Here is a 23,628-nt window from a genome sequence, read left to right as displayed (position 1 = left end):
AGTTTTGTATATTTTTGATCTTGTTCTGTTTTTTGTTTGTTTTCTCCCCAGGGGTGGTACAGAATCAACAAGATATGCAGTTCAACTTATCAATGCACTTATTCAAGATCCTGCTAAGGAACTGGAAGACTTGATTCCTAAAAACCATATCAGAACACCTGCCAGCACCAAAGCCATCCATGCAAACTTCTCATCTGGAGTAGGCACCACAGCAGCTTCCAGTAAAAATGCATTTCCCTTGGGTGCTCCAAGTCTTGTAACTTCACAGGCAACAACATTATCTACGTTCCAGCCCACTAATAAACTTAATAAGAACGTTCCAGCAAATGTACGTTCTTCTTTCCCAGTTTCTCTACCCTTAGCTTATCCTCACCCTCATTTTGCCCTGCTGGCTGCTCAAACTATGCAACAGATTCGGCATCCTCGTTTACCCATGGCCCAGTTTGGAGGAACATTTTCACCTTCTCCTAACACTTGGGGACCATTCCCAGTGAGACCTGTGAATCCTGGCAACACAAATAGCTCTCCAAAGCATAATAATACAGGCCGTCTACCTAACCAGAACGGGACTGTTTTACCCTCAGAGTCTGCTGGACTAGCTACTGCCAGTTGTCCTATCACTGTCTCTTCTGTAGTTGCTGCCAGTCAGCAACTGTGTGTGACTAATACCCGGACTCCTTCATCAGTCAGAAAGCAGTTGTTTGCCTGTGTGCCTAAGACAAGTCCTCCAGCAGCAGTGATTTCCTCTGTGACAAGCACTTGTAGTTCCCTGCCTTCTGTCTCCTCTGCACCTATCACTAGTGGGCAAGTTCCCACCACATTTCTGCCTGCAAGTACTCCTCAAGCACAGCTTTCTTCACAAAAGACGGAGTCTTTCTCTGCCATGCCAGCCCCCAAAGAGAAAGTGTCCACACAGGACCAGTCCATGGCAAACCTGTGTACCCCCTCTTCAACTGCCAACAGCTGCAGTAGCTCTGCCAGCAACACCCCAGGAGCTCCAGAAACTCACCCATCTGGTAGTCCCACTCCTCCCTCCAATAACACACAAGAGGAAACACAGCCATCCAGTGTGTCTGATTTAAGTCCTATGTCAATGCCTTTTGCATCTAATTCAGAACCTGCTCCATTGACTTTGGCATCACCTAGATTGGTTGCTGCTGATAATCAGGATACCAGTAATTTACCTCAGTTAGCTGTACCAGCACCTCGAGTTTCTCATCGAATGCAACCCAGAAGTTCTTTTTACTCGGTGGTACCAAATGCAACTATACACCAGGATCCCCAGTCTATTTTTGTGACAAATCCAGTTCCTTTAACACCACCTCAAGGCCCACCAGCTGCAGTGCAGCTTTCTTCAGCCATGAACATTATGAATGGTTCTCAGATGCACATTAACCCAGCAAATAAATCTTTGCCACCTACGTTTGGCCCAGCCACACTTTTCAATCACTTCAGTAGTCTTTTTGACAGCAGTCAGGTGCCAGCTAACCAGGGTTGGGGAGATGGTCCACTGTCCTCACGAGTTACTGCAGATGCCTCTTTCACTGTTCAGTCAGCGTTCCTGGGTAACTCTGTACTTGGACACTTGGAAAACGTGCACCCTGACAACTCCAAGGCACCTGGCTTCAGATCACCTTCCCAGCGAGTTTCTACTAGTCCAGTTGGTAAGTTATTATAACTATCATTACCTCACAGTTTGGGGCTTTAACAACATAATCTAACCTTCCAAAGTAATAAAGCATTTATTTTGTACATAATATTGCATGATCTTTTAAAGAAATGAAGGTGTGTCATAAATAGTAAAGACCCCTTAATGACTGCTGATTGAGTGGCCAAAATGTAGGTAAGTCACTCACATATGAGCTGCTTTATATTGTCTTTTATGATCTCTCTGCACCTTATTTCAAGGAAGTTATACCTTGTGTCAGTCCATTTTCTGAGAATTGGTATAAGATGATATTAATAAAAAAGGACTCATAGGATGCTTCAAGCATTCCAAATTTACAGACATTTTTTAAATCATAGTGATTGCCTGCATTTCTGAGATTAAAAAGTTTGGGTTACGAAGGTGTTTAGGTTACAGTCCATAATCTACATTCTTTGCTTTCAGTCTTGGGTGCTCAGAATGAATATTAAATGATGTCATAACTCTATATTATTTATATTAGATGGAGCTATTTGAAGAGATCCAGTCATGTATAGGCTCATATTTAACCAAAAAAAAAAACATTTTGAATCAGCTGTTTGTTCTTTGAAATTAGAAATTAGCTGCTGAGGCAGTATAAGAAAGATTTAGAAAGATAAGAGGCTAGTGGTGGCTTGGAGATATTTGGAAAACCAGAATCTATTTTCCAGAGTCTAAGGGCCAAATTTTAGTCCAATCTCTTTGCTCTATTCTGAAAAACAAATTAGAAATTGTGGCTGACCTAGAATGGGGGTAATAAGAACTAGTGCCACTTAGCATTTTTCTTCCAGTTGAAAAACTGTCCCATAGCCCATCTTTCCTTTTTGCTAATTATAAACTGATCTAGGTTGTTTAAAATTTGTGAGTTTATGGATATGGCATAGCCTTAGCTTTTCTATCAGATATGTTTCCATTTACTTATCTTTTCAGGAAAACATAGCTGTTACATCATCTTTTGAATAGAAATAAAGCTTGCATAAGACAGTCTGTGGTCCAAAATATTCTCTTGGATTTTTTTTCTTCTTTTCTATAAATAGGTATCTATTTTAACTTTTCATTTTGGCAGACTAATAAAAAGGTTTTCAGAGGCCCCAGAATGAAAGAAGAGCTCATTGCCAGTGCTCAGACTGTGGTAAAAATTAATTTTTTAATTAATCCTTGACTTGATTGGCACTAACTAATACGTGAATTTAGAGTGCCTTAGCTAGAGTGGGACTTCAGATCTCTCATATTCCAGTGTTTGAGCTCTTTGCACTCCACATTCTATATCCCAGAAGATGTGCAGATTATGAATGGCTGGAGAAAAGAAAGTCAAGGAAATCATCCATCTAGTTTGGTAGCAAACAAGGTTTGGGAACCTGAATTATTCAGATCTATAACATCAAAATTATTTATTACTAGTTAAAAAATAATTTTTTAAAAAAGCAAGCATTAATCCGTGACCTTCCTTCCGGGGTCCAGAATTGATTAAGCTTGGCTTCATTTCTTAACTGCCTGGGTGGTTTCTTTTGTTGATGCTCTTCTTTCATGGATATAGTTTAGTTTTCCTAGTTTGCAGGTAAGAAATAGTGATACTTAAAAAGACGGGAAAGCATGTGGAGAAACTGGAACCTTCAAACACTGCTGGTAGAAACTTAAAATGGTACATCATTTGGAAAAACAGTTCAACAGTTCCTCAAAAAGTTAAAAAGAGTTACCATATGATCCAGGAATTCTGTTCCTAGGTATATCCAAGAGAAAACATGTGTCTACACAAAGACTGGTACATAAATGTTCATAGCAACACGATTCCTAAGAGCCAAAATGTGGAAACAGTCCAATGTCCATCAGCTGATGAATGGAAAAACAAAATGTTGTATATCTGTATAAGATATTATTCTTAGTATAATGTATATTCTATATTATGAGATACAATGAAAGAAATAAAGTACTCATTTGTGCTACAACATGGGTAAACTGAAAACATTTTGCTGAGTGAAAGAAGCCAGTCACAAAAGACCACATATTATATAATTCTTTTTATATAAAATTTCCAGAATAGGCAAATCTAGAGAGACAGAAAATATATTAGTGGTTGCTTAGAGGTTCAGATATGGGGTAAAGGAGGATGGAGAGTGACAGATAATGCATACAGAGATTCTTTTAGGGTAGACAGAAATGTTCTAAAATTGATTGTGGTGATGGTTGTACAACCCTGTGAATATACTAAAAGCCTTTGAATTATATACTTTATAGATGAATAAGACCTGCTTGAAAAGTTTTGAATTTTTTATGTTGATATTAACTACTTTTTTCTGAAATGAGTACCTATAATCCTTTTCCAGATCCTTGACCTCTTTCCCTAAAATGTTCTCCAGAGAAAGCAATGGAATTTGAGAATACTGCTAAATTCAGACTCATGCAAACTAGATAGAAACTTTGATGTAGTTTGCAGCTGTTGATTTTTTTTTTTAATCAGATGGAATACTGAAATTATCTTTAGTTGAATAGTATGCTTTCCTTCCATGTTAGGAAGCAAACATTGGTAGGTTTTGTTACTCATCTTGCACAGGAAATGACTATAGTTATATAGATGAACAGCTATATTTCTAAGTGATGGGTAACACAACATGCTCTTATTTCATGTCCCCTCCAATGAAAGCTTTGAGATTTATCTAGAACGTACTCCAGGTGACTGCCATTCCTAAACATTGGGCTCACATTTCTATATTTAGTCCTGCTTGGTGATATTCTTCTGGACTGTAAGAAAAAAATAGTTTGGGGACATACAGTATGATATAAATGGATTCTTATTGCTGTGATCCACAAAATAAACTGCATTCTTTCTTCTTTTTTAAAGAGGAATTAGGTAAGCTTTGGACATTCATTTTTAAAGCTTTGGCTAATTTGATGTCTTGGACCTGTTTTTATTTCAGGGTTACCATCCATTGACCCATCAGGCAGCTCCCAATCTTCCTCTTCTGCTCCTCTGACAAGTTTTTCCGGCATACCAGGAACTCGGGTTTTCCTGCAAGGGCCAGCTCCCGTTGGGACTCCCAGTTTCAACAGACAACATTTTTCTCCCCACCCTTGGACAAGCGCCTCAAACTCATGTAGGAATCCTGGAGGAACTCTTCCCAAACAGTCTTGAATAAGTTATTAAACCATTTGTTTCAGGGAACGCTATATTGTAACTTTAGTAATCTAAATTGTATGCGAATACCCAAGGTTTGTATTGCAGTCATGTCAAAAATTATCAGTCATTTATAGGATAGAAAACTTGAGAAGGGTCAGGCTATTCTTCCAAGCCAGAATTGAGATTACACTGAGACTTGGATCAAGAAAAGAGGCACTGGGCTTCCCTGGTGGCGCAGTGGTTGAGAGTCCGCCTGCTGATGCAGGGGACACGAGTTCGTGCCCCGGTCCGGGAAGATCCCACATGCCGCGGAGCGGCTGGGCCCGTGAGCCATGGCTGCTGAGCCTGCGCATCCAGAGCCTGTGCTCCGCAATGGGAGAGGCCACAACAGTGAGAGGCCCGCGTACAGCAAAAAAAAAAAAAAAGAAGAGGCACTACAAGTAGTTTTATAAGACCCTTTGGGGACAGTATTGTGAAATAATTTCTTAGGTCTGAAAAGAAGTTGAATTTAAGTATCTGGTCAGTTTGGTATGATTCCTCATTTATTTTTACATTTGAGGAAACTGTATGATTGCCATTTATAAGTGAAAATATTCCTCTGTTCTGACTTATTTCAATATTTAGAACAGATGAAGTTCTAAAAGGATTTGAACAGGATTTGATTTTTTTTAAATGAGCATCATGAGAAAGTCAGTGAGTATTGGCCCTTTGACAAGGAAAACTACCCATATTACCTGAGAGTCCCATTAAGAAACAAAGCTGTGAATTGAATCCTACAATGCTTCACTAACATTTAACCTTCCTTCCTTATGGGGAAAAATAAGGGGCTGTAGAAAGAGAAAAAAGAAAACAGCTAATAATTACAGAGGACCAGCAGCTATTTTCCAGATAATATGATAGTTACCGTGCAAACATAGCCACATTTAAGTTAATTTAAAATGTGACAATATATGTTTTGAGAAGATTTTTTAGAACTACAGTAAGGGGAATTCCCTGGTGGTCCAGTGGTTAGGACTCTGCGCTTTCACTGCCGAGGGCCCACGTTCAAACCCTGGTGGGGAAACTAAGATCACACAAGCCAGCAGAACTACAGTAAGAATAAATACGACCTTCTTCCTTTCTAGCCTTGTTCAGTTCAATTTGAAAAAATTCTTTAGACTAGTCTGTACTTACTATATTTTTAGACTATTTGTTTATACTTACTACAGGCAGAAGTAGTATAGGATAATATTTATAGAACTTATATATTTTCTTTTTTTTTAAATTTACTTATATATTTGGTTGTACCAGGTCTTAGTTGCAGGAGGTGGGCTCCTTAGTTGTGGCATGCAAACTCTTAGGTATGGCATGCATGTGGGATCTAGTTCCCTGAGCAGGAATCGAACCTGGGCCCCCTGCATTGGGAGCATGGAGTCTTAACCACTGCTCCACCAGGGAAGTCCCTGTATATTTTCATTTGAATGATCTTGTAAAATGAAAATTTTTTTCCAGAACCTATGTTGTGGAACAGATCTTTCCAACAAGGTTTCTCATATTCTTATAATTAGTTTTTATATGTAATAAAACAATAGAGAAATATTTTGCCACCAGGTGACTCTCCTATTCCATCTGTTTCTTCGGGATCATCTTCACCTCTTTCAGCCACTTCTGCCCCACCAACATTGGGCCAACCGAAAGGAGGCAGTGCCAGTCAGGATCGAAAGATACCTCCCCCCATTGGAACAGAGAGACTAGCCCGGATTCGGCAAGGAGGGTCTGTTGCACAAGCCCCTGTGGGGACCAGTTTTGTTGCTCCTGTTGGACACAGTGGAATCTGGTCATTTGGCGTCAATGCCGTGTCAGGTACAGTTACAGCGTCCTCTGTCTGGAGGGATATCTCGAGTAAGTTGTGGGATTTTGCCATTTAAACTTAGTTCCTGCACTTAACCAGTAAGTTTGTTTAAACCTTTGAGGAGTTCAGTCCAGTCTCAAAGTCTGGAATGTTAGTTTGGAGTATACATAATAATAGATATAATATGTATGATAGTAATATATATAAAATAATACAGACTTGATTAGAAGTAAAAGATTCAAAGCATACTTCCTTTCCTTCTTAAGCTTTTCATTATAGAATAGGACAATCATTTGATTTCTTTCAGAGAGCACTTAATCTTTTGCAGGACAGGTAGAGTGTTTGGGGTATTCAGAGTACTCCACCCAGTTTTCCAGGAACTTGTATTTTGGTTTGCAAAGATTTTCATGAATGTGTCCTGAGCTTCTCAAAGGAATGCTTTTGATTAAATTTAGTATGAAGAAATCCAGTGGTAATGTTTTATTTTATTCCAAATAAATATCTAACCTTGATCTCATTTCTTCTTTCTAGAAGGCTTATCAGGTTGGTCACAGTCTGTGATAGGGAACCATCCAATGCATCAACAATTATCAGACCCAAGCACATTCTCTCAGCATCAACCAATGGAGAGAGATGATTCTGGAATGGTAGCCCCCTCTAACATTTTTCATCAGCCTATGGTAAGCAGTTTTGTGGATTTTTCTAAAGTGAGCTGACAAACATCATTGTAACTTGTTTAACACATTGCCAGCTAATGTAGTCACATGTTAAGGAGGAATTTGTACTGAAATAATTCTCCCTTTTGGTATAACTAGTTTGTTTCTATGACTTTGCCAGATCTTTTATCCAGTTTCAAAAGTGGATTGTGTTGTTTACATTAGTTTGTCCTCAAACTATCCTGAAGAAGCCCCCATCTTCCCTCCAAAACCTGAGAGATTTGGGTTTTGCTGCTTTGCATTTGGCTGCCACAGCTTAGAGAGAAGCCTCTTCCTCTCTGAAAAGCTGGCTGTGAGCTCCCCATTGCCCTCTTGTCTCCTCTGAGAGCTTCCAGGCTGCCATAAAGCCAGATTGTGGCTGCAAGCAATCATGTAGAATTCCCCTTTTCTTGGCAGAAGCTTATTAGTAAATCCTAAATATGGAAAGTTGAGGGTATTATATGTGTCCATCAAGTATTGGGAATTTCCTGATGATTTGATATTGGATTTAGTTGTTTTGTTTTGTTTTTCTGTTCTCATTGAAAAATGTTGCTGACACAAATAACCACTTTTGGTTTCCCAAGACTGTACAGTGTTGCTATACTTACAGGATACTCTGGAGTTCTCTGAATGAAGGGAAATAAGAATCTATGCTGGTATTGTGGAATCATCATTTACAATCACTTCATGATTACACCTTTCTGCTGTTTTAGGGTCTACCAATTTCCATGTATGGAGGCACCATAATACCCTCCCATCCTCAGCTTGCTGATGTTCCAGGAGGCCCTCTGTTTAATGGACTTCACAACCCAGATCCTGCTTGGAACCCTATGATAAAAGTTATTCAAAATTCAACTGAATGCACTGATGCCCAGCAGGTAAAATGGACTTAATGCTCTTTTATTTTTCAGATTTATGATGTCATTCTTTTAATTCTTTGGGTAGTGCAAGTTCTGAATATCAAAAATCATGACATCTGACTACCTTGAACTGAATTAAGTTTTTCAATATCAAGATGATGCTACTTAACATTTTATCTCATGTATGTGTATTCTTCCTAGGCAGAAACAGTGAATTACCATTGCATTTATATATTCATTTTGTAAATGTCTAAAGATTCCTAATTAGAAATTCCAATTTTTCCTCCCCCTTTTCAGATTTGGCCTGGCACGTGGGCACCTCATATTGGAAACATGCATCTCAAATATGTCAACTAAGTTAGAAGGTCTTACTCTTTAGCCTTGTTTGAGAAACTTTTGACCTTGGAAGAACCCTGGGGATTTTTTTTAATGTGCCTAAGAAATATTCTCTGAGGCTTTAGCAATGGAAATTTGATTGCCCATTGTATATGAACAAAGTGATTTCCTATCCATCTGATTATGTTCTCTGGTTAGTTTAGCCATTTTGAAATTAGTGCTTTGGGCTAAACATACTGAATGCGATTTGTATGCAGAAGAGAATTAGATGATTACATGTTTCAACCTTTTAGGGTGGTAAATACATGTACAATTGTTTACATACTTAAAATGAAAAGGTTGAGTAAATTTCTTGTCATATAGTGGCTCTACTTAATGTGGCCTGTATTAATGTGAAATATTTACCAGAATATTCAATAAAAAGATGAACAGTGTTTAGAAGTGGGGTGTGATCCTTTCAGTGGTCATGCAGGTACTACCCAATCCACAATCATACTGAACCAGGTTGTTAATACCATATTTGTGATAGGCTTCTCACATTTTACACTTTAGAGTCCATTCTTAGCCTGCCTTGAAAAAGCACTTTTAAGACTAGTTGTATACTTATTCTGTGTTAAACATTCCTTGTTCTTTTGTTCTCTTCTGTATCATTTTAAAAGTGAGAATGTTTCAAGCCCCTGCAATGTGTCTTATCTGACTTTAGCAGATAGGCCATTAAAAGGTTTAGCTCTTTGTGGATCATGAGTATGTCAATAAGAACAACAGGATTTCAGTCAGATGACACTGAAAAAACTTAGGGACACCCAAATCATCCTTCAGATTCCTTTTGTGCTTCCTGACTTTTTAATCTAAAGATTATATTGGTTATAGGTGTTTAAGTTTTATTTGGGTTGGGACATAGGAGGGGGTGGGGGTGACTCCTTTAATTTTGTTGTATTGTTGAATCAGCTGAATAATGTCTATAAATATGTGACTAATTCTGGGCTTAGTTCTATGAAGAGCCAATATGGTCAACAGGCTAAACGCATGAACACTGGAATGGAGTGCTTTGGCCAAACTATAGGCTATGCCAAGAATCTGATGCAGTAGAGAAGAAAAAACTAGCCCAATGAAAAGAACAGTCATCAACTTGACTGTTCATGTTTTAATATGGTTGAATTACCTGGTCTTAGATAAAAGCGAGCTAAAAAAGAAAACAAGAAAATGTTTGAGGTGATAGAGGAGCCAAAACACACATTAAGGCAAAGAAGGATGCACAGAAAGATAATAACTAGGGGCAGAACCATACCAGAAGCACTTTTCTATTCTCCTACCAACAGAAGTTCTTAATCTTCTCTCCCTTGCTCCTAGAGCTGCCACTAGATGAGACACACCATGTTTGTTCTGTGTTAGACATACCTGGTTGGTTTGTCTTCCATATCATTTTACATATAAGAGTGCTTCTGTAAGCTCATTTCTTATTTTCTGTTTTGAATGGATTTGGAAATTATCACTGGTATTGAAGCTGCTGCCTTTGTAATGCTTAATAACCACATCAAGTAGTCTCAAGAGACCCCCTTGAGGGGACCAAAGGACCCCTGGGATCACCTACATATCTTGCTGTTTCCACTTACCACTAATAACCAAAAAAATCACCTAATATTAGTGAAATGAATGAAACTACTCTTGATGAAACATATACTAGAGAGAGAGAATATTAAGTAAATTATTCAGTGGGACAAAAAGTGAGTTTTGTTCTATCTTAACTATTTAAAGTACACTTGAATTATTGGAAGAGCTCTTCCAATATCTTCTACACCTTGAGGACAACAGAATGAGAAATTTTATCTCAGATCAGGAACTAGAACCCATAAGAAGAGGACGCAATTATGAGAAACCCCTAGAAGGATTAGGAAAAAACAGGAGCTGTGCAGTTTGTAGCAGTTATTTAGGATACTCTACTTCCTGCCCTCTTACCACCACTGCCTTCTTTTCTTTCTATTTGAATCCCAGTAACCTACTCCCCACTCCATTTTGCCTGCTAATCTCTTCCTCTGTCTTGCCTCTTCCTGGCATTACTTTACTGCTATTTTACCAACCTGAACCTTGGATTAAACCTAGCTCAGGTAAGAACTTAATTACTTTCAGAATATACAAGGGATTTGTGGGGAGGCAGAACGGGTAGAGTGGAACAAGAGTCAGAAACCTAAATTCTGTTTTCATTTCTGCCACTTTAAGCTATATGACCATAGGCAAATCATTTCTCATCTCTGGGCTTCACATTCATCATCTGTAAATGAAACAATGTAAATGAACTCAAAAGGGTCTCCTAGTTCTAACAGATTCTCTTGTCTTGTGAATGAGAATGTATGGTATGGGACTACTAGAAGCCAGTACATTGCTGAGATTTGAGGGCCCCTACCATTTGTTCTTACATGGAATCAAAAATCTGCTGTTGTGAGAGCCATTATTGATTTTGGGAATTTAGTGGAGGCAGAAGAAAACCTTGCATACCCATAGTGAGCCCTCAAGTCATTAAGAAACATCCTGCTGAAAAAAAAAAAAGGAAAAGAAAAGAAACATCCTGCTGAGGCATAGATCAAGCCCTATGAGAATAACAGCTCATTCAAGGAACAAAACTGTATCGTCAAGGTTTCTGGACCCACTTATTTCAAGTAGTGTTCAATGTAATGAAATACCACCACCAATAAAATTCTTGATGTTTTTAAGACCCTTTAAACCTATTGTGGCTACAGTGTGCTGACTTGCCCTTTTATAGGCCAGTCTGCTTCCTTCAGTCCCTGCTCTCAAAGGGGAAATCTCATCACCTCAACTAACGAGACTGAAGAAGAGAGCTGGACAGCCAATGGTGGCCTCTCCTAACCAGAGGTAAGAAATCTCAGGACTTGGAACTGTAGTTTCCATCTTACAGATTCTGGCCAAGTCCTCTTTCCAATGTCAAAGTTAGTACAGGAGGGTACCATCCTTAGTTTGAGGTAGCTTTTAGAAGGGGAAAGGCTGGTCATATTAGAGTTTCAAGCCGAATAGAGGAGTACAAGTAGTATACATGGTTCTGTCCAACTGTTTAAGACCTTTGTACCACATTGTAAACCCAGGAAGAGGCAAACAAACTGTAGGAAAACAGCTTCTGAACATCTTGTTCTCTAACTAGCCCTAGAGCTCTTCTACTAAGAATTGTGGATGGTTGTGACGTCTTCCCAGTGGACCCTGTCCTGGGGTGAGGGACTCTGATAATGCTGCATTTTCTATTCCTCAAAGATTTGTCACCATGTGTCAGTGTTATTTGACAGGTTACTTTACCTTCACTCTCTCCTGTAGGAAATGGGTGAGAGAAACTTGAATGTGTTAAGACCACCTCCAAAAAAGGGCAGGAGCTTGGGCTTGAAGACCTAATTTGGAAAACAAGATTGTGAATCTAATGCTCAGATTGCAAACCTATTTTGTGACTACTTTTCACCTCTTCCTGTTTTATCTTAATGGTACTGATGTGAGTTCAAAGTAATTTGCCTGGTGGCAGAGACCTGGTATTCCCCTACAGGTTTAATCAGATCTCTGGGGTTGGAACGTGAGCATAACTTTTTTTTTCTTTTTTGGAAGCTTCTATACTCTAATGGGCAATCAGTGTTGAAAAACCTCTGATTTAAACTCTTTGTCCTTCATCCTGGTTGAATGGATGATGAATCTGGTTTTCTCTCTAAAACCAACTGCCTATTCTCTAGTTCCCCAGCCCTTATAGCACACAGTGTCTCAAAAAAAGTAAGCTTCTAGTAGTACTCTTACAGTAGTAAGACTGCTGTAAGTCTGTAACTGCTGCTGTTGTTTTATAATTAATAGAAGGATCACTTCCACACTGATCCTTCTTGAAAACCTTTGACACTTCTAGTTCTACTCTCACTGGTCTTTCTCAGTCTCCTTCGGTGAAATCCTCTTCCTCCACTACCCCTTAAATAAATGTTGATATGCTCAGGTCTCTTCTTTTGGTGTATCTTCTCCCCAGGTAATCTCATCCCACATTCTTGGATTTTACTCCATGCAAATCTGAATCACTTGCCCAGAGTTCTCCCTCTGTAGCTTCAGACCTGTATATCTGGCTTCTTACTGTGCTTCTCCATCTGAACATTCCACACACATTATATATTCCCCAATATAAGATATGCTCCTCCCCTTGTTTTCCCTATTATATTAGGTGGTACTACTAGCTACCAAGACTCTCAAGTCAGAAGATTGGGAATTATCCTGGCTTATCTCCTCTCCCACCCCACCCTTAAATCAGTCACTTACCCTTCCTCCTCTGTGTATCTGTATCCCCTCCACTTCTCTCCATCCTTGCAGCAACTGCCTTTTTGCCTACCCTATTTCACTAGGCTGGAGTCTTCACCTCCAGTCTCAGTCCTCCACCCCATCTCCCACTCCCCTCACTAGACTACTTACCTTGCTTAAAAGTTGAGTTGTCATAGATGGTTCCTCCACAATCTGATCCCAAGCCTTACCCTCCAGCACTTCATTGCTAAGACACTTTATTTAGGCATACACCACTTTGTAAGAGGCTCAAAAACCTTTTTGGAACAATAAAGTATACATATCCTTGCTACCTGAAGTGTGATTCTGAGGACATGCAGACCTAAGGGTCTGCATCACCTGGGATTTTATTAAAAACTCAGAATTTCAAGTCCCACCTACTGTATCCGAATCCTCATTTTAACAAAATCTGCAGGTGCTTTATGTGCACATTAAAGTTTGAGAAGCAATGACTTGGAGTCTTTTTTTAAATGAGTCAAGAAATCAGAGCTGAGGGGAAATCTGATGAAGCCAGTGCTGAAGTAATACTGATAAATGCATGAAGTCAGGTGGTCTACAATTAATTGGTGGTGGGGTGGCATTGCTGAGGGTATAGTGATTCTTAGGAAGCCAAACAGCAGACAACTGGGTCAAGTCGAGATTTTTTGTGTATACAGGACTAGACTTAGTACTTACTCTCCCACCACCTCTCTCCTGCCTCCTTTCATATCACTGTGCCTACATCAAAAAATCTTCTCTTTAAAGGCCAGACTCTCTGATCTTACTTTCCAGAAGGCTAAAGACCAAGCCCTCCTTACCAGCCCCCAGTCCTTCCTTAGTTTCCTGAGGTTAGCTGTGACAAAGAGATCAAAGAACTGGACTCTCCTATCTTCCAACCTTTATTCATCCTTTAATCAGTCCAGGTATCACTTCTTCCAGAAAGCCCACTCTCCCTCCCTGACCTACCCTGATGGCTGTGCACCAGGCCTTCAAGGCACTTTTCACCCTGTACTGAAATTGATTAATGGGAGGCATTATACAGCTGTGCCTAGGGGCACATGCTCGAATCAGACACACTGAGGTATGAATCCCAGCTCCCCCTCCTACAAAATCCGTGACTTTGAACCATGACTTAACCTTTCTGGACTTTGGTATCCTCACCTGTAAAATGTGGCTAATAACAGTGCTTTACTGTCCAAAACTGTTGAGAGGAATGGATGAATTAATATATGGCAATAACGTGTGCCATACCTCACCTGTCCCCAGCGCCCGCTATAAACAGTAAATAGCTGAGTAGCTGCCTCGCTCATAGGCATAGGAAGGCTGGCCAATTTGGGGCCAGGAGGAACTGGAGGCCGGTGCGGCTCCTGGAACTCCTTCCAACTTTCGCTGAGTTTGGTGCTTCCTCCCGCGAGGGTAGGGCGGGATCATCGGGTTGATTGACGGCCGGCCCGCCCCCGGCTTGACGTTGTCCTGGTGTTGTTGCTGCGGCCGCACGTGGTCAACTGAGTCCGACTCAGACTCGGCTGCGCCCCGCGTCCTCAACACTAGCACCAGCCGCTTGCCTTCCTGCTCGTCCCGCCCGCGCTATGTCCACACCCACCAGCTGCCCGATTCCTGGGGGCAGGGACTGGCTGCCTGACTGCTACAGCACCACGCTGGGGGGCACACTATACACCACTACCCCCGGAGGTCAGCGGCCAGGCCAACGTGTGCGTGTCGCGGGACGTGGGTGGGGAGGTGCGAGCCTGGACTTGCCTGCAGGCCCCTCTGCAGGTTGTAGCTTTGACAGGAGTGAGTGCTTGGAGCCGAAGCCCAGTTCCCTAAATTCTCAAAGTGATGCAACACGGCCTTGTGCCTAGTTTCCGAGTGACTGGGCAGAAATCATCACTATGGCCTGGGTTCTGGGCTCCTTGCTCACCCGGCCCTCCTGACTTTGCCGCCTGGGAGCAGGAGCCGAGGCCCCAACTGTGTGTGGCTTCAGCAGGAAGCAACCGGGTCTTGCAAAGCTGCAAATGCAGGACTCTGGCAGTTGGGGGCAGGAGCTTCGGGTCTCTGCGCTGGCTGGCTTGACTACTGGCTGACTGGTGTAGCAGCCTGAGATCATGCCTGCTCAGGGGTTCCTGCCACGGAGGCGAAGGGGAGGGGTGAGAACAGGGTAGGGCCTTTGGAGGACATGATCGGGGCCAAGTTCCTCTAGGCTGAGCTGAGCCTGACAGGACTTGGGAGGGGTCAGGATAAGAACAGTGTGTCCCTGTATTTCACAGGAGGAACACCGCTCCTCCCTGCAGGATATCAGAGCCCAGGTGGCAGCACCAGCCTTCTTATCTGCTCTTGGCTTCCTCATCCAACTGAGGCTGGAGGGCTAGGCCCTCCCTTGTGAACCAAAGCAATGAAGTTCCAGAGCCAGCAGAGCAGGACAGGAGCCTCCTGAAGTACTTGAGCTCCAAGTTTGGTGCTCCTCCTACAGCCAAGACCTGAAGCTCTCCTAAACTAAAAGCCCCTGCCTAAACCAGCTGGGATGCCCCACTTGCTCTATGGTGCTTAGACACATCTTGGGTAGGCCCAGGAGACTTTTAAGTGCTGTGAAAGCTAGTCAGCTGAGATCCTGGCTGGGCTGCAGAGCAGTAGCCCTTTAAAAAATGGGAAGATGTGACCCCTTGGTCCCTAAAAGGCCTGTGTCTGGGGTCCCACACAGCTCTGTACCCAAGCTCCTGCCTCTTACCTAGCCCCTACCCCTTGACAGGCACCAGGATCATCTACGACCGAAAGTTCCTGCTGGAGTGCAAGAACTCACCCATTGCCCAGACGCCCCCCCGCTGCCTCCCTCAGATTCCAGGGGTCACAACTCCTCCAACAGCCCCACCCTCCAGGCTCAAGGAGCGGAAGAAGCAGAAGGAGACAGAGGAAGAGATACCTGGTAAGGAAAGCAGACCCTAAAATTAAAAAATGGCTTTGAGCCCAAATGCCCCAGTTAAGTAGAGTGGGGGTTCGATTCTGAGAGGGGCTCCTTCACTGACGCTGAACCTGCAGACCCCAGCCCAGCAACCAGTCCTCCTGCCTTTTCTCTCTCCAGATGACGCACAGTTTGAAATGGACATCTAATCCAGTGAAGGTGACCCTGTGTGTGGAGTAAGAGGAATCCCTCACGCTGCTGCTGCTACCTCCTTTTTCTGGGGTATCCAAAGGCCAGCTGGCCTCATCTAATCCAGAAGGGGGTGACATGGTGGTTCTGGGCCTCCCTTAGCTCTGAGGCAGCTAGACCGGGGATAGGAATGGGCAGCTTGCCAAGCCCTTAGTTCTACTACTCTTTGGTCTGTAGGCACTCCTCCCAACCCCTGGCCCTTGGCTCAGGCTGAGGCTGGGGCTGGGGGATGGAGAATGTCACTGTCTGACTGCTTAGTAAACATTCAAAGAAATGCCTTGGCTCCAGTGTTCTCCTCAATGCTGATCTTCCCATCTCAGCCATAAAGCTAAGGGTCCCAGCAAACCTGGTTAGGATCAGAGGTCCCAGGTTCCTTCCCAGCTCCCACTGGGCCCACTTCCAGCAGCACTTAGAGCCTGAGGCAGGCTTTGGGGGCAGGCCATAGGAGCTGTCAAACCATAAACAGCAATAGCCTGACCCCTGCCAAGGGCTGTTCCAGCCTTTCCAGGAAGCAGCTTCCTGGAATCAGGCCTCTCTACCAGTCCCTCCTTAGCTTTTCCAAAGCAGGAGAAAAGAGGCACTGCCCCAGCCTATAGCCTTCTTTTGTCTCTCCCCATACCTTTTCTGCCTCCCACCTGTAAGTACCAACCACATACCAACACTGGAAACCTGTACTCTCCCTTTTCACAGCATGATATGAGCCTCCTGGCCCCTTCCACCTGGTTCTGTTGTCCTCAAAGCATTAGAAGACCTTAGGACCCAAACAGAGGCAGAAGCTTATTTGGTGAGTCAGATAAAGAGTCATAATCCTACTCTCCCCATCCCCTGAAAAAAAAAAATCATGATCCCATATGTCAGCAATCTGGTCTTTTTCACCTTCAATTTATACAGCTAGGTTCTAATCTCTGTAGCACTTGCATACCTCAAGGGTGATGCAGTGCAAATAGGTCAGTCTCCTTTTTTTGAGGGAAAAATATCTTCCCATGCTATTTGAGCCTCTGTTCCCATACTGAAACAAATCATCCAAACACAGGGTTACTCAGCCCAGCAAGGGATGTATGTTTCTGTCTAATTTGGGTGAAAGTGGCAGGCAGTAATCTGCTCACGCCTAGCAAGGCCATTCATGATGAACAGAGGAAGAACAGAGGTGTGTACGGTGCACAGCGAGCAAGGCAGTTAAGAACACCAGAGGGAACCAGTCTGGCATAGGAAGGGTTCATCTCTCCTACCCAGGTCCCACCACATTGAGATGTTTTATTGAAATGCATATGGTATGGGTAACAAGTGGCCTCCCTGTGGTCCAGGAGGGACCTCTTCCCCCAGAGATGGGTCAGGCCAAACACCCCAACGGGGCAGACAGTCTCCCAAGTGGTAAAAGGGAGCCAAGTTAGGGAAGGCCTCCCATGCCAAGGCATAAGAGATGGTGTGAGGTGAGGCTGGGGAACCCATAGGATTAAGGATCATGTTGGATGCCTGGCATGGTCTGGTTCTGCTCAGCTGTGGCTACAGATTTCTCTTCATTGGCCTCCTGCTCTGAAGACAGACTCCTCTTTTCCGCAATTAATCTTTTAACTCCCACCATCCACTGACTGACCTCAGTCACATGGTCAACCATGAGTGAGCGGTGGATGTCATCTGCTGCATCCCACTGGTGGCTTGAAAGCTCTGAGGAGAGAGAGGGGCTGAGCAAGAAACCTGGAGCAAAAAACATAGCTGCAACTCCTCCCCTCCCAACCAGTCAAAATCTCAGCACCTAGTCCAACTTGGACAACCATGGCAGGATGAGGGACTTGGGCTATACCAAGGGACCCAGCCACACCTTGCACCAGCAAAGCCATCCTCTTCTTTACAGGCATTGACAGCTTCCCTCCAGCCCACTGTTCCTGCAGCAGAGCCAGGCGTCGGCTGATGTCATCACATACCTGCTTCTGAGAGACAGAAGCCCCCTCCAAGTCAGTGCTGCCAGCCCAACAGGGGCAGGGAAAGGAGCACCACATAGGAAGCACCTGCTTTGTCTGGCCCAGGAACTTTACACTCTAATCTTAGAGTTATGGTTCTTTACGCAAAGATTAGAGGCCCCACTAAGAATCTGATGAAATCTATGGATCTCCTCTCAAGAAAAATGCATTATGGCTAGAATTTTTAAATTTCTGGAGTTTCTCATATGCTCAGAAATTAATTCTATAGTGCTGCTTTACAAATAAGGAAACTAAGGACCAAAGAGGTGAAGATCACTCTGCTACTTTTTTTTTTATAAACTTATTTATTTATTTTTGGCTGCATTGGGTCTTCGTTGCTGTGCATGGGCTTCTCATTGTGGTGGCTTCTCTTGTTGCAGAGCACGGGCTCTAGAGCGCAGGCTCAGTAGTTGTGGTGCACGGGCTTAGTTGCTCTGCAGCATGTGGGATCTTCCCGGACCAGGGCTTGAACCCATGTCCCCTGCATTGGCAGGCGGATTCTTAACCACTGTGTCATCAGGGAAGCCCCTCTGCTACTTTCCTTTAAGACTCCTCAGATCCCTTGCCTCCAGAGAACTTAGGAAACATTATCAATAAAAAAAGGGGTTGTTGTTGGGGTTTTTTCCCCCTCCCTAAGCATAATATCAGCAGGGTCTATTCTCAATGGCCTAGAGGTATGTAGATCAGGCTGTTATTGTCACTAATGGGAGCTGAATTCAATTCTTGTTCCTATAAGCCTCTTCTGAGGCTTGTGAACCCTCTTAAATCCTGTGTTCATTTTTCTAGGAAGTCCTTAGCAAATTCTGAAGAGGTTCATAACTCAGAAAGGATTAAGAGCCATTGCTTATAGGGTCAGAGGGTCTACCTTTGAGAGTCATACCTGCATCTGGCTGTTGATGGGAGCTTTCACTTACCTTTGTGTGGCCACGGCAATCCTCCAATGCCCGTTCCAAAGGTCTCAGTACATCTTCCAGCAGAATCTCAGACTCAACGACTGGGAAATTTGTGGGCTCCATGCTGGAGGGAGGACAACTCCCCACAAATGGGGGTCTGGAAGCCTTACTTGACAGAGGTGGAGGCCCCATTGGGGGGGCCCCAGGAGATGTCTCTGAGGTGGGGACTGAAAAGGTAAAGCAAGATCAAGCAAACATGGCTTAAATAGGTACAAAGAAATAAAATGGATGATGTGATAAAGAGGAATAGTAGAGGGACCTACCTAGCCTGAGTGTTCAAGGAAGGCCTTATAAGATGATATCTAAGTTTATCCCAGCTCACACACTATGTGACATATGGCAAATTACCTTTAACCTCTGAGCTTGGGTTCCTCTTCTGTAAAATGGGGATATTATAGGAATAGTACTTATTTCACAGGGTTGCAATGATGATTAAGTAAGAATATAGGTACAGCTGCTACATTAGTGTGTAGCAAAAAGTGCTCACAAAGTTAAGAACCTGGATGAGATAGATGCAGCCATAAAGAGTTGAAGGAACTATGTACTAGGGCAGAGGTAAGGGAAGGGCCCAAGAGGTGGAAAAAGTCCTGACTTGTTCAAGGAACAGAAACAAGGCCTATGTGGCTGGAAATGATTAACACTGAAGAAAGTAGTATGAGCTTTCACTGGAGAGGTAAGCAGGGGTCCAGACCCTGCAGGGCTTTGGAGGAGTTTAATCTTGAGCCATTACTCCATTAGTGGTAACAGGAAGCCACTGCAGGTTTATAAAAGCAGGGACTGATATCACTAAACTTGTTTTTTATGACGTTCACTCTGTATGGTCTGTGAAAAGTTGATGAGAATAGGTAGAGGAGGGCAGGTTAACAATAGTCCAGGAAAGAGAATGCTGGCATGGACTAGAGTGAAAGAGTAGATGAGGGGAAATGGAGTGGTCTGAGATATATTTAGGAGGAGGCAGAACAGATCTTGATGGAACAGGATGGGGTGAAGGAGAGAGAAGCCAAGGATGACTCTTGGTTTCTGACTTTAATGATGGGATGGTGGAATCACTATGGAAAATGAGAAAACTGGAGGAGAAAATTCGAAAATTACTTTTAGGTATCAATATCCGCATGGATGATAATTCATCTAATTTGGTGTGTCAATTTGACCTTCTCACCTCCAATAACCATTTTTTCTACCCTACCTCAGCCTCCCATCCCCCTCTGCCTTGTTCTCAGCAACAATGACCACCGCTCATACCCTTCCAGCTCAGCTACTCAGATTTTTGAGGTGCATTAAACTCACTCCCTTTAAATTCATAGCTACGGATTTTAAAAGGCATCCAACATTGCCTGGAAATCATATACTTTGCCTCATTTTTCCACTCTTCAGAACAACTATTTTCACATCTTATCTCCTCTAAACTTTTCTACCTTCTTTTATTTTCCTTTCCCTGCTGTCTCTGTACTTCTGACCCTACCTCATATTTCACTGAGAAAATAAAGGTCATTGAACAGGAACACTCTCATCTTCTCACCACCAGTTCTACTAACCCACTTGCATCTGTGGCTGCTTTCCTTTCTCCTCTAATAGATGAAAGGTTCCTGTTCCTATCAGAGGCCATCTCTCCAGCTGTACTCTGCATCCCCTCCTCTCTTGCCTTCTCTAGGCTTCCCTCCTGCAGTTATCCCTTTTCTCCTGTGCCATCAGTTCTCCCTCTCTACTAAAACATCCCATCAGCATACAGAACCATCCCTTACCTCACGCTGCATCCTCAGGCACTGGCCTATTTCTCATCTCTGCTTTACAGGAGAATTTCTTCAGTGAGCTGACTACAGTTTCTCTCTACTTTTCGCATTCTCTCCTCAGCCCATTCCTGCTGGGTTTCTGCTCTCATCACTCCTGACTGCTTTTGTTAGGGTCAGTAGTGATTGCTATGTTTGTCAAATCAAGTAGTCCCTTTTCTTCATTTTATTTAACCTCTCAGCAGCATTCATCAGGGTTGAATCAAGATTTTAATCTCTCCCAGAGTAAATTTTACTTTTCTTCTTACTTCTTTTACTCTTTCTCAGTCTCATTTGCTAATTCCTTCCCTGTTCAACCTTGAAATGCTAGAGCACCTTAGGGCTCTGTCTTGGATCCTCTTTAGGCCTCTATCCACACACACTCTTTATTCAAGCCCATGACATCAAATACCATCCATGTGACAGTGGCACATTTCTGTAATTCTGGCCTAGACCTCTCCCCAGAGTAGCAGCCCAAATTTAACATGGCCAAGACAGAAAGCTTGCTTTTTTCCTCACCCACCAAAACCCAGTTATCCCATATCAATGAACAACACCATCCAGTTCCTCAAGTGAAAAAATGTGTGTTACATTGCTTCTTCCTTCACCTCACCTACTATACCTACTCATTCCTGACTTTCTCCATAACATATGCTATATCCATCCAATTCCTACCACCTCTAGTACTCCCACCCTTGTCCAAATCATCATTACATCTTACCTACGTTAGCAAAATAGCCTCTGAATTTGTCTTTCCACTTCTTCCCTAAAATCTATTTTCCACACAGTAGACACAGTAATCTTTTTAAAGATATAAGTCAGTGTTTCTCAACCTGGGGAGATTTTGCCCCCAGGACAAGTGTCTGGAGACACTTTTGGCTATCACAACTGGGTGGGTGCTACTGACATCTAGTGAGTAGAGGCCAGGGATGCTGCAGACATCTTACAATGTATGGGACAGTCTCTCACAAAAAAGAATTATCTGGCCCAAAATGCCATTAGTGCTAAGGTTAAGAAACTCTGATTTATATTATAACTCTGCAATGTTACGGGTGTGGATAAGAGAGGAGTGAAAAGAGCTGAATCTGAGCTCCCTTTTCAGGGCCACAGATCCACCTATTGGCACGGGAAATGCTCAGGGGGAAAGGATGCCCTCCTCTACTTTAAATTTTTCAATGGCTTCCGCTTTACGTAGATTAAAATACAAACTCCTTATCCTGGTTTACAAAAACCCACTATGATCTGGCCCCCTGCCTACTTCTCAGATCTTAATCTCTATCCCTAGCCCACTGTGCTCTAGTCATCAGATATTCCTTCAGTCTCTGAATTTGCCAAACTTATCTCAGGGCTCCTGCAGTAGCTGTTTCCAATGCCCTGAATACTCTTGCACCTGATCTTTGTGTGGCTAGCTTTTAATCATTCAGATTTCAGCTTAAGTGTCAGCCCCTCGGATACCTTAGTTACCCAGTCACTCTCACATCACCCTGGTTTATTTCTCTGCAAAGCCCTTACCACCATTTCATCTATCTCCAAAGCGATAGTGTGGACTCCAAGAAAACAAAACTTTTTGTCTTGTTCACTGCTGTTTAGTTTGCCTTCAAACACAGTAGATGCTCAGTAGATGATACTGATTAAGTGAATAACACGTTAAGTCTGAGATGCTTATCATACAGTCAAGTGACGAGGAAGAACAGACAAATGGGTATACCACGATGGGGTTCTGAGAAAAGATCCAGGTTGGAAATAGGATTTGAAAATAATTTGGGAATTAAAAACTATATTAAAAACCGTAGGTCTGGATGAGATCACCTAGGGCGAAAGCCCAGAGAGATTCTTTTGAGACCAACGTACCAATTATTTACCTGGGCAACAGGTAAGAGGCTCGGAAAAGGGCCAGAACTGGGCCCCTTTCTGGGGCTCCAACCTCTCTCCTCAGGAAGTCCTCAGAGAGCAAAAAAGGCCCATGGTACAAGCTTATTCCTGGCACCGCCCATTCTCGGCGGGTCACGGCGCACAGGGCCCCCACGCACCTCTGGGGGATCCATCCTGGGGAGCGGCGACCCTCTTGGTGAGCGGCGTGCGCTTGGGTCCGCCAGCCTGGGTCTGCAGCCCGTATGAGAATTGCGGCGGATCGTTCCAGCCGCGCTCCTTGTTGCCTGCGAAGGTGAGAGGACGTGTGACGCGAGCCTGGGGGCGACAGAGGGTCCGCACCCCGCGCGGTAACCGCCCCCAGCCTGGACCGGCGGTAGACCCAGCGCCCCAGCCCACCCGCCGCGCTCACCCGGTTTCACGTACAGCCCCGCCATCTCCACTTCCGCACGGCCAGCGGGGCATCACGTCACTTCCGGGGCGGCCGCACCCGAGCCTGCTGGGGCACGCCCCCGGCAGGGCCGGTTGCCTGGAGCCCTCCAGGTTGGACAGTTCAGAAACGCTGGGAATCGCCGTCGAGGCCCTGCTCCAACTCCCTATGGAGCTCTAAATCTATTCCAGCTAATAACGCACGGGGTCCTAACTACATGGTACCAAGTGGGGCTGTTTTCCAGGAGGTGGCGCTCTAGGAGCCCAAGTGGGTTCCCTCTCTCCAAATCTCACAGTTGCTCTCAGGAGCAAGTTTAAACCACCAGAAGCTCATGCCCCACACATGCCCCCACTGTGATCTAGCCAGGTGGACTTCCAGAACCTCTGTCCACTTCCCTGAACGTTTACACTCTCTCGGCTGGAATGTATTTATTAGGAAGCCTAGCACACTTAAAGTACCTCAGACCAGGTACTTCAGGTGTCTCACCTGAGCTCCCACAACCTTCTGAGATTTCCTAGTTGTACTATATATTATCTTCAGTGCTGTTTATTTGACTCTTGTTTGACAGTCTCAGAAGGTGGAACTCCTATTTTATTATACCTCCAGTGCCGACCTTAGTGCCTAGTGCCTATATATTCATAAAAATATATTTCTTAAATGAAGTCATTTTTCCAACACTCCCATGCCCTTATGTGACTACCTGCAGCC

The 23,628-nt window shown here is 43.5% G+C and overlaps 2 protein-coding genes across 18 annotated transcripts in view; one reads left to right on the top strand and one right to left on the bottom strand.

Moving 5' to 3' along the window:
- Positions 1-18,214, top strand: part of ANKHD1 (ankyrin repeat and KH domain containing 1) — a 123,517-nt gene extending 105,303 nt beyond the window's left edge. For 4 of the 17 annotated variants that reach the window (XM_027095534.1, XM_027095476.1, XM_027095524.1 and 1 more), the window contains 8 exons: positions 52-1,664; positions 4,600-4,776; positions 6,390-6,641; positions 7,162-7,310; positions 8,039-8,203; positions 11,280-11,389; positions 15,546-15,719; positions 15,876-16,218. In XM_027095534.1, coding sequence (XP_026951335.1) covers positions 52-1,664; positions 4,600-4,776; positions 6,390-6,641; positions 7,162-7,310; positions 8,039-8,203; positions 11,280-11,389; positions 15,546-15,719; position 15,876 — 2,641 coding nt within the window. In that variant the 3' untranslated portion in view covers positions 15,877-16,218. Of the gene's footprint in view, positions 1-51; positions 1,665-4,599; positions 4,777-6,389; positions 6,642-7,161; positions 7,311-8,038; positions 8,204-8,482; positions 11,241-11,279; positions 11,390-15,545; positions 15,720-15,875; positions 16,219-16,634; positions 16,729-17,796 lie in introns of those variants that run through there. The other 13 variants (XM_027095481.1, XM_027095469.1, XM_027095512.1 and 10 more) reach the window with 11 other exon arrangements.
- Positions 17,146-23,604, bottom strand: SRA1 (steroid receptor RNA activator 1). Its single transcript, XM_027095622.1, has 5 exons — positions 22,903-23,604; positions 22,652-22,777; positions 18,817-19,022; positions 17,764-17,872; positions 17,146-17,609 (listed from the first exon to the last, which is right to left on the bottom strand). The coding sequence occupies exons 1-5, from the start codon at positions 22,925-22,927 to the stop codon at positions 17,398-17,400; spliced, it is 678 nt and encodes a 225-aa protein (XP_026951423.1). The 5' UTR covers positions 22,928-23,604; the 3' UTR covers positions 17,146-17,397.
- Positions 23,605-23,628: the final 24 nt, after the last annotated feature.

This window comes from Aethalodelphis obliquidens, unplaced genomic scaffold (genome assembly GCF_003676395.1).
Source record: "Aethalodelphis obliquidens isolate GAN/ISIS:26980383/991018 unplaced genomic scaffold, ASM367639v1 scaffold4, whole genome shotgun sequence".
Classification (NCBI taxonomy): Eukaryota; Metazoa; Chordata; class Mammalia; order Artiodactyla; family Delphinidae; genus Aethalodelphis; species Aethalodelphis obliquidens.
The sequence above is the reverse complement of the archived record's forward strand: the minus strand, read 5'-3'. Positions and strand labels throughout refer to the sequence as shown.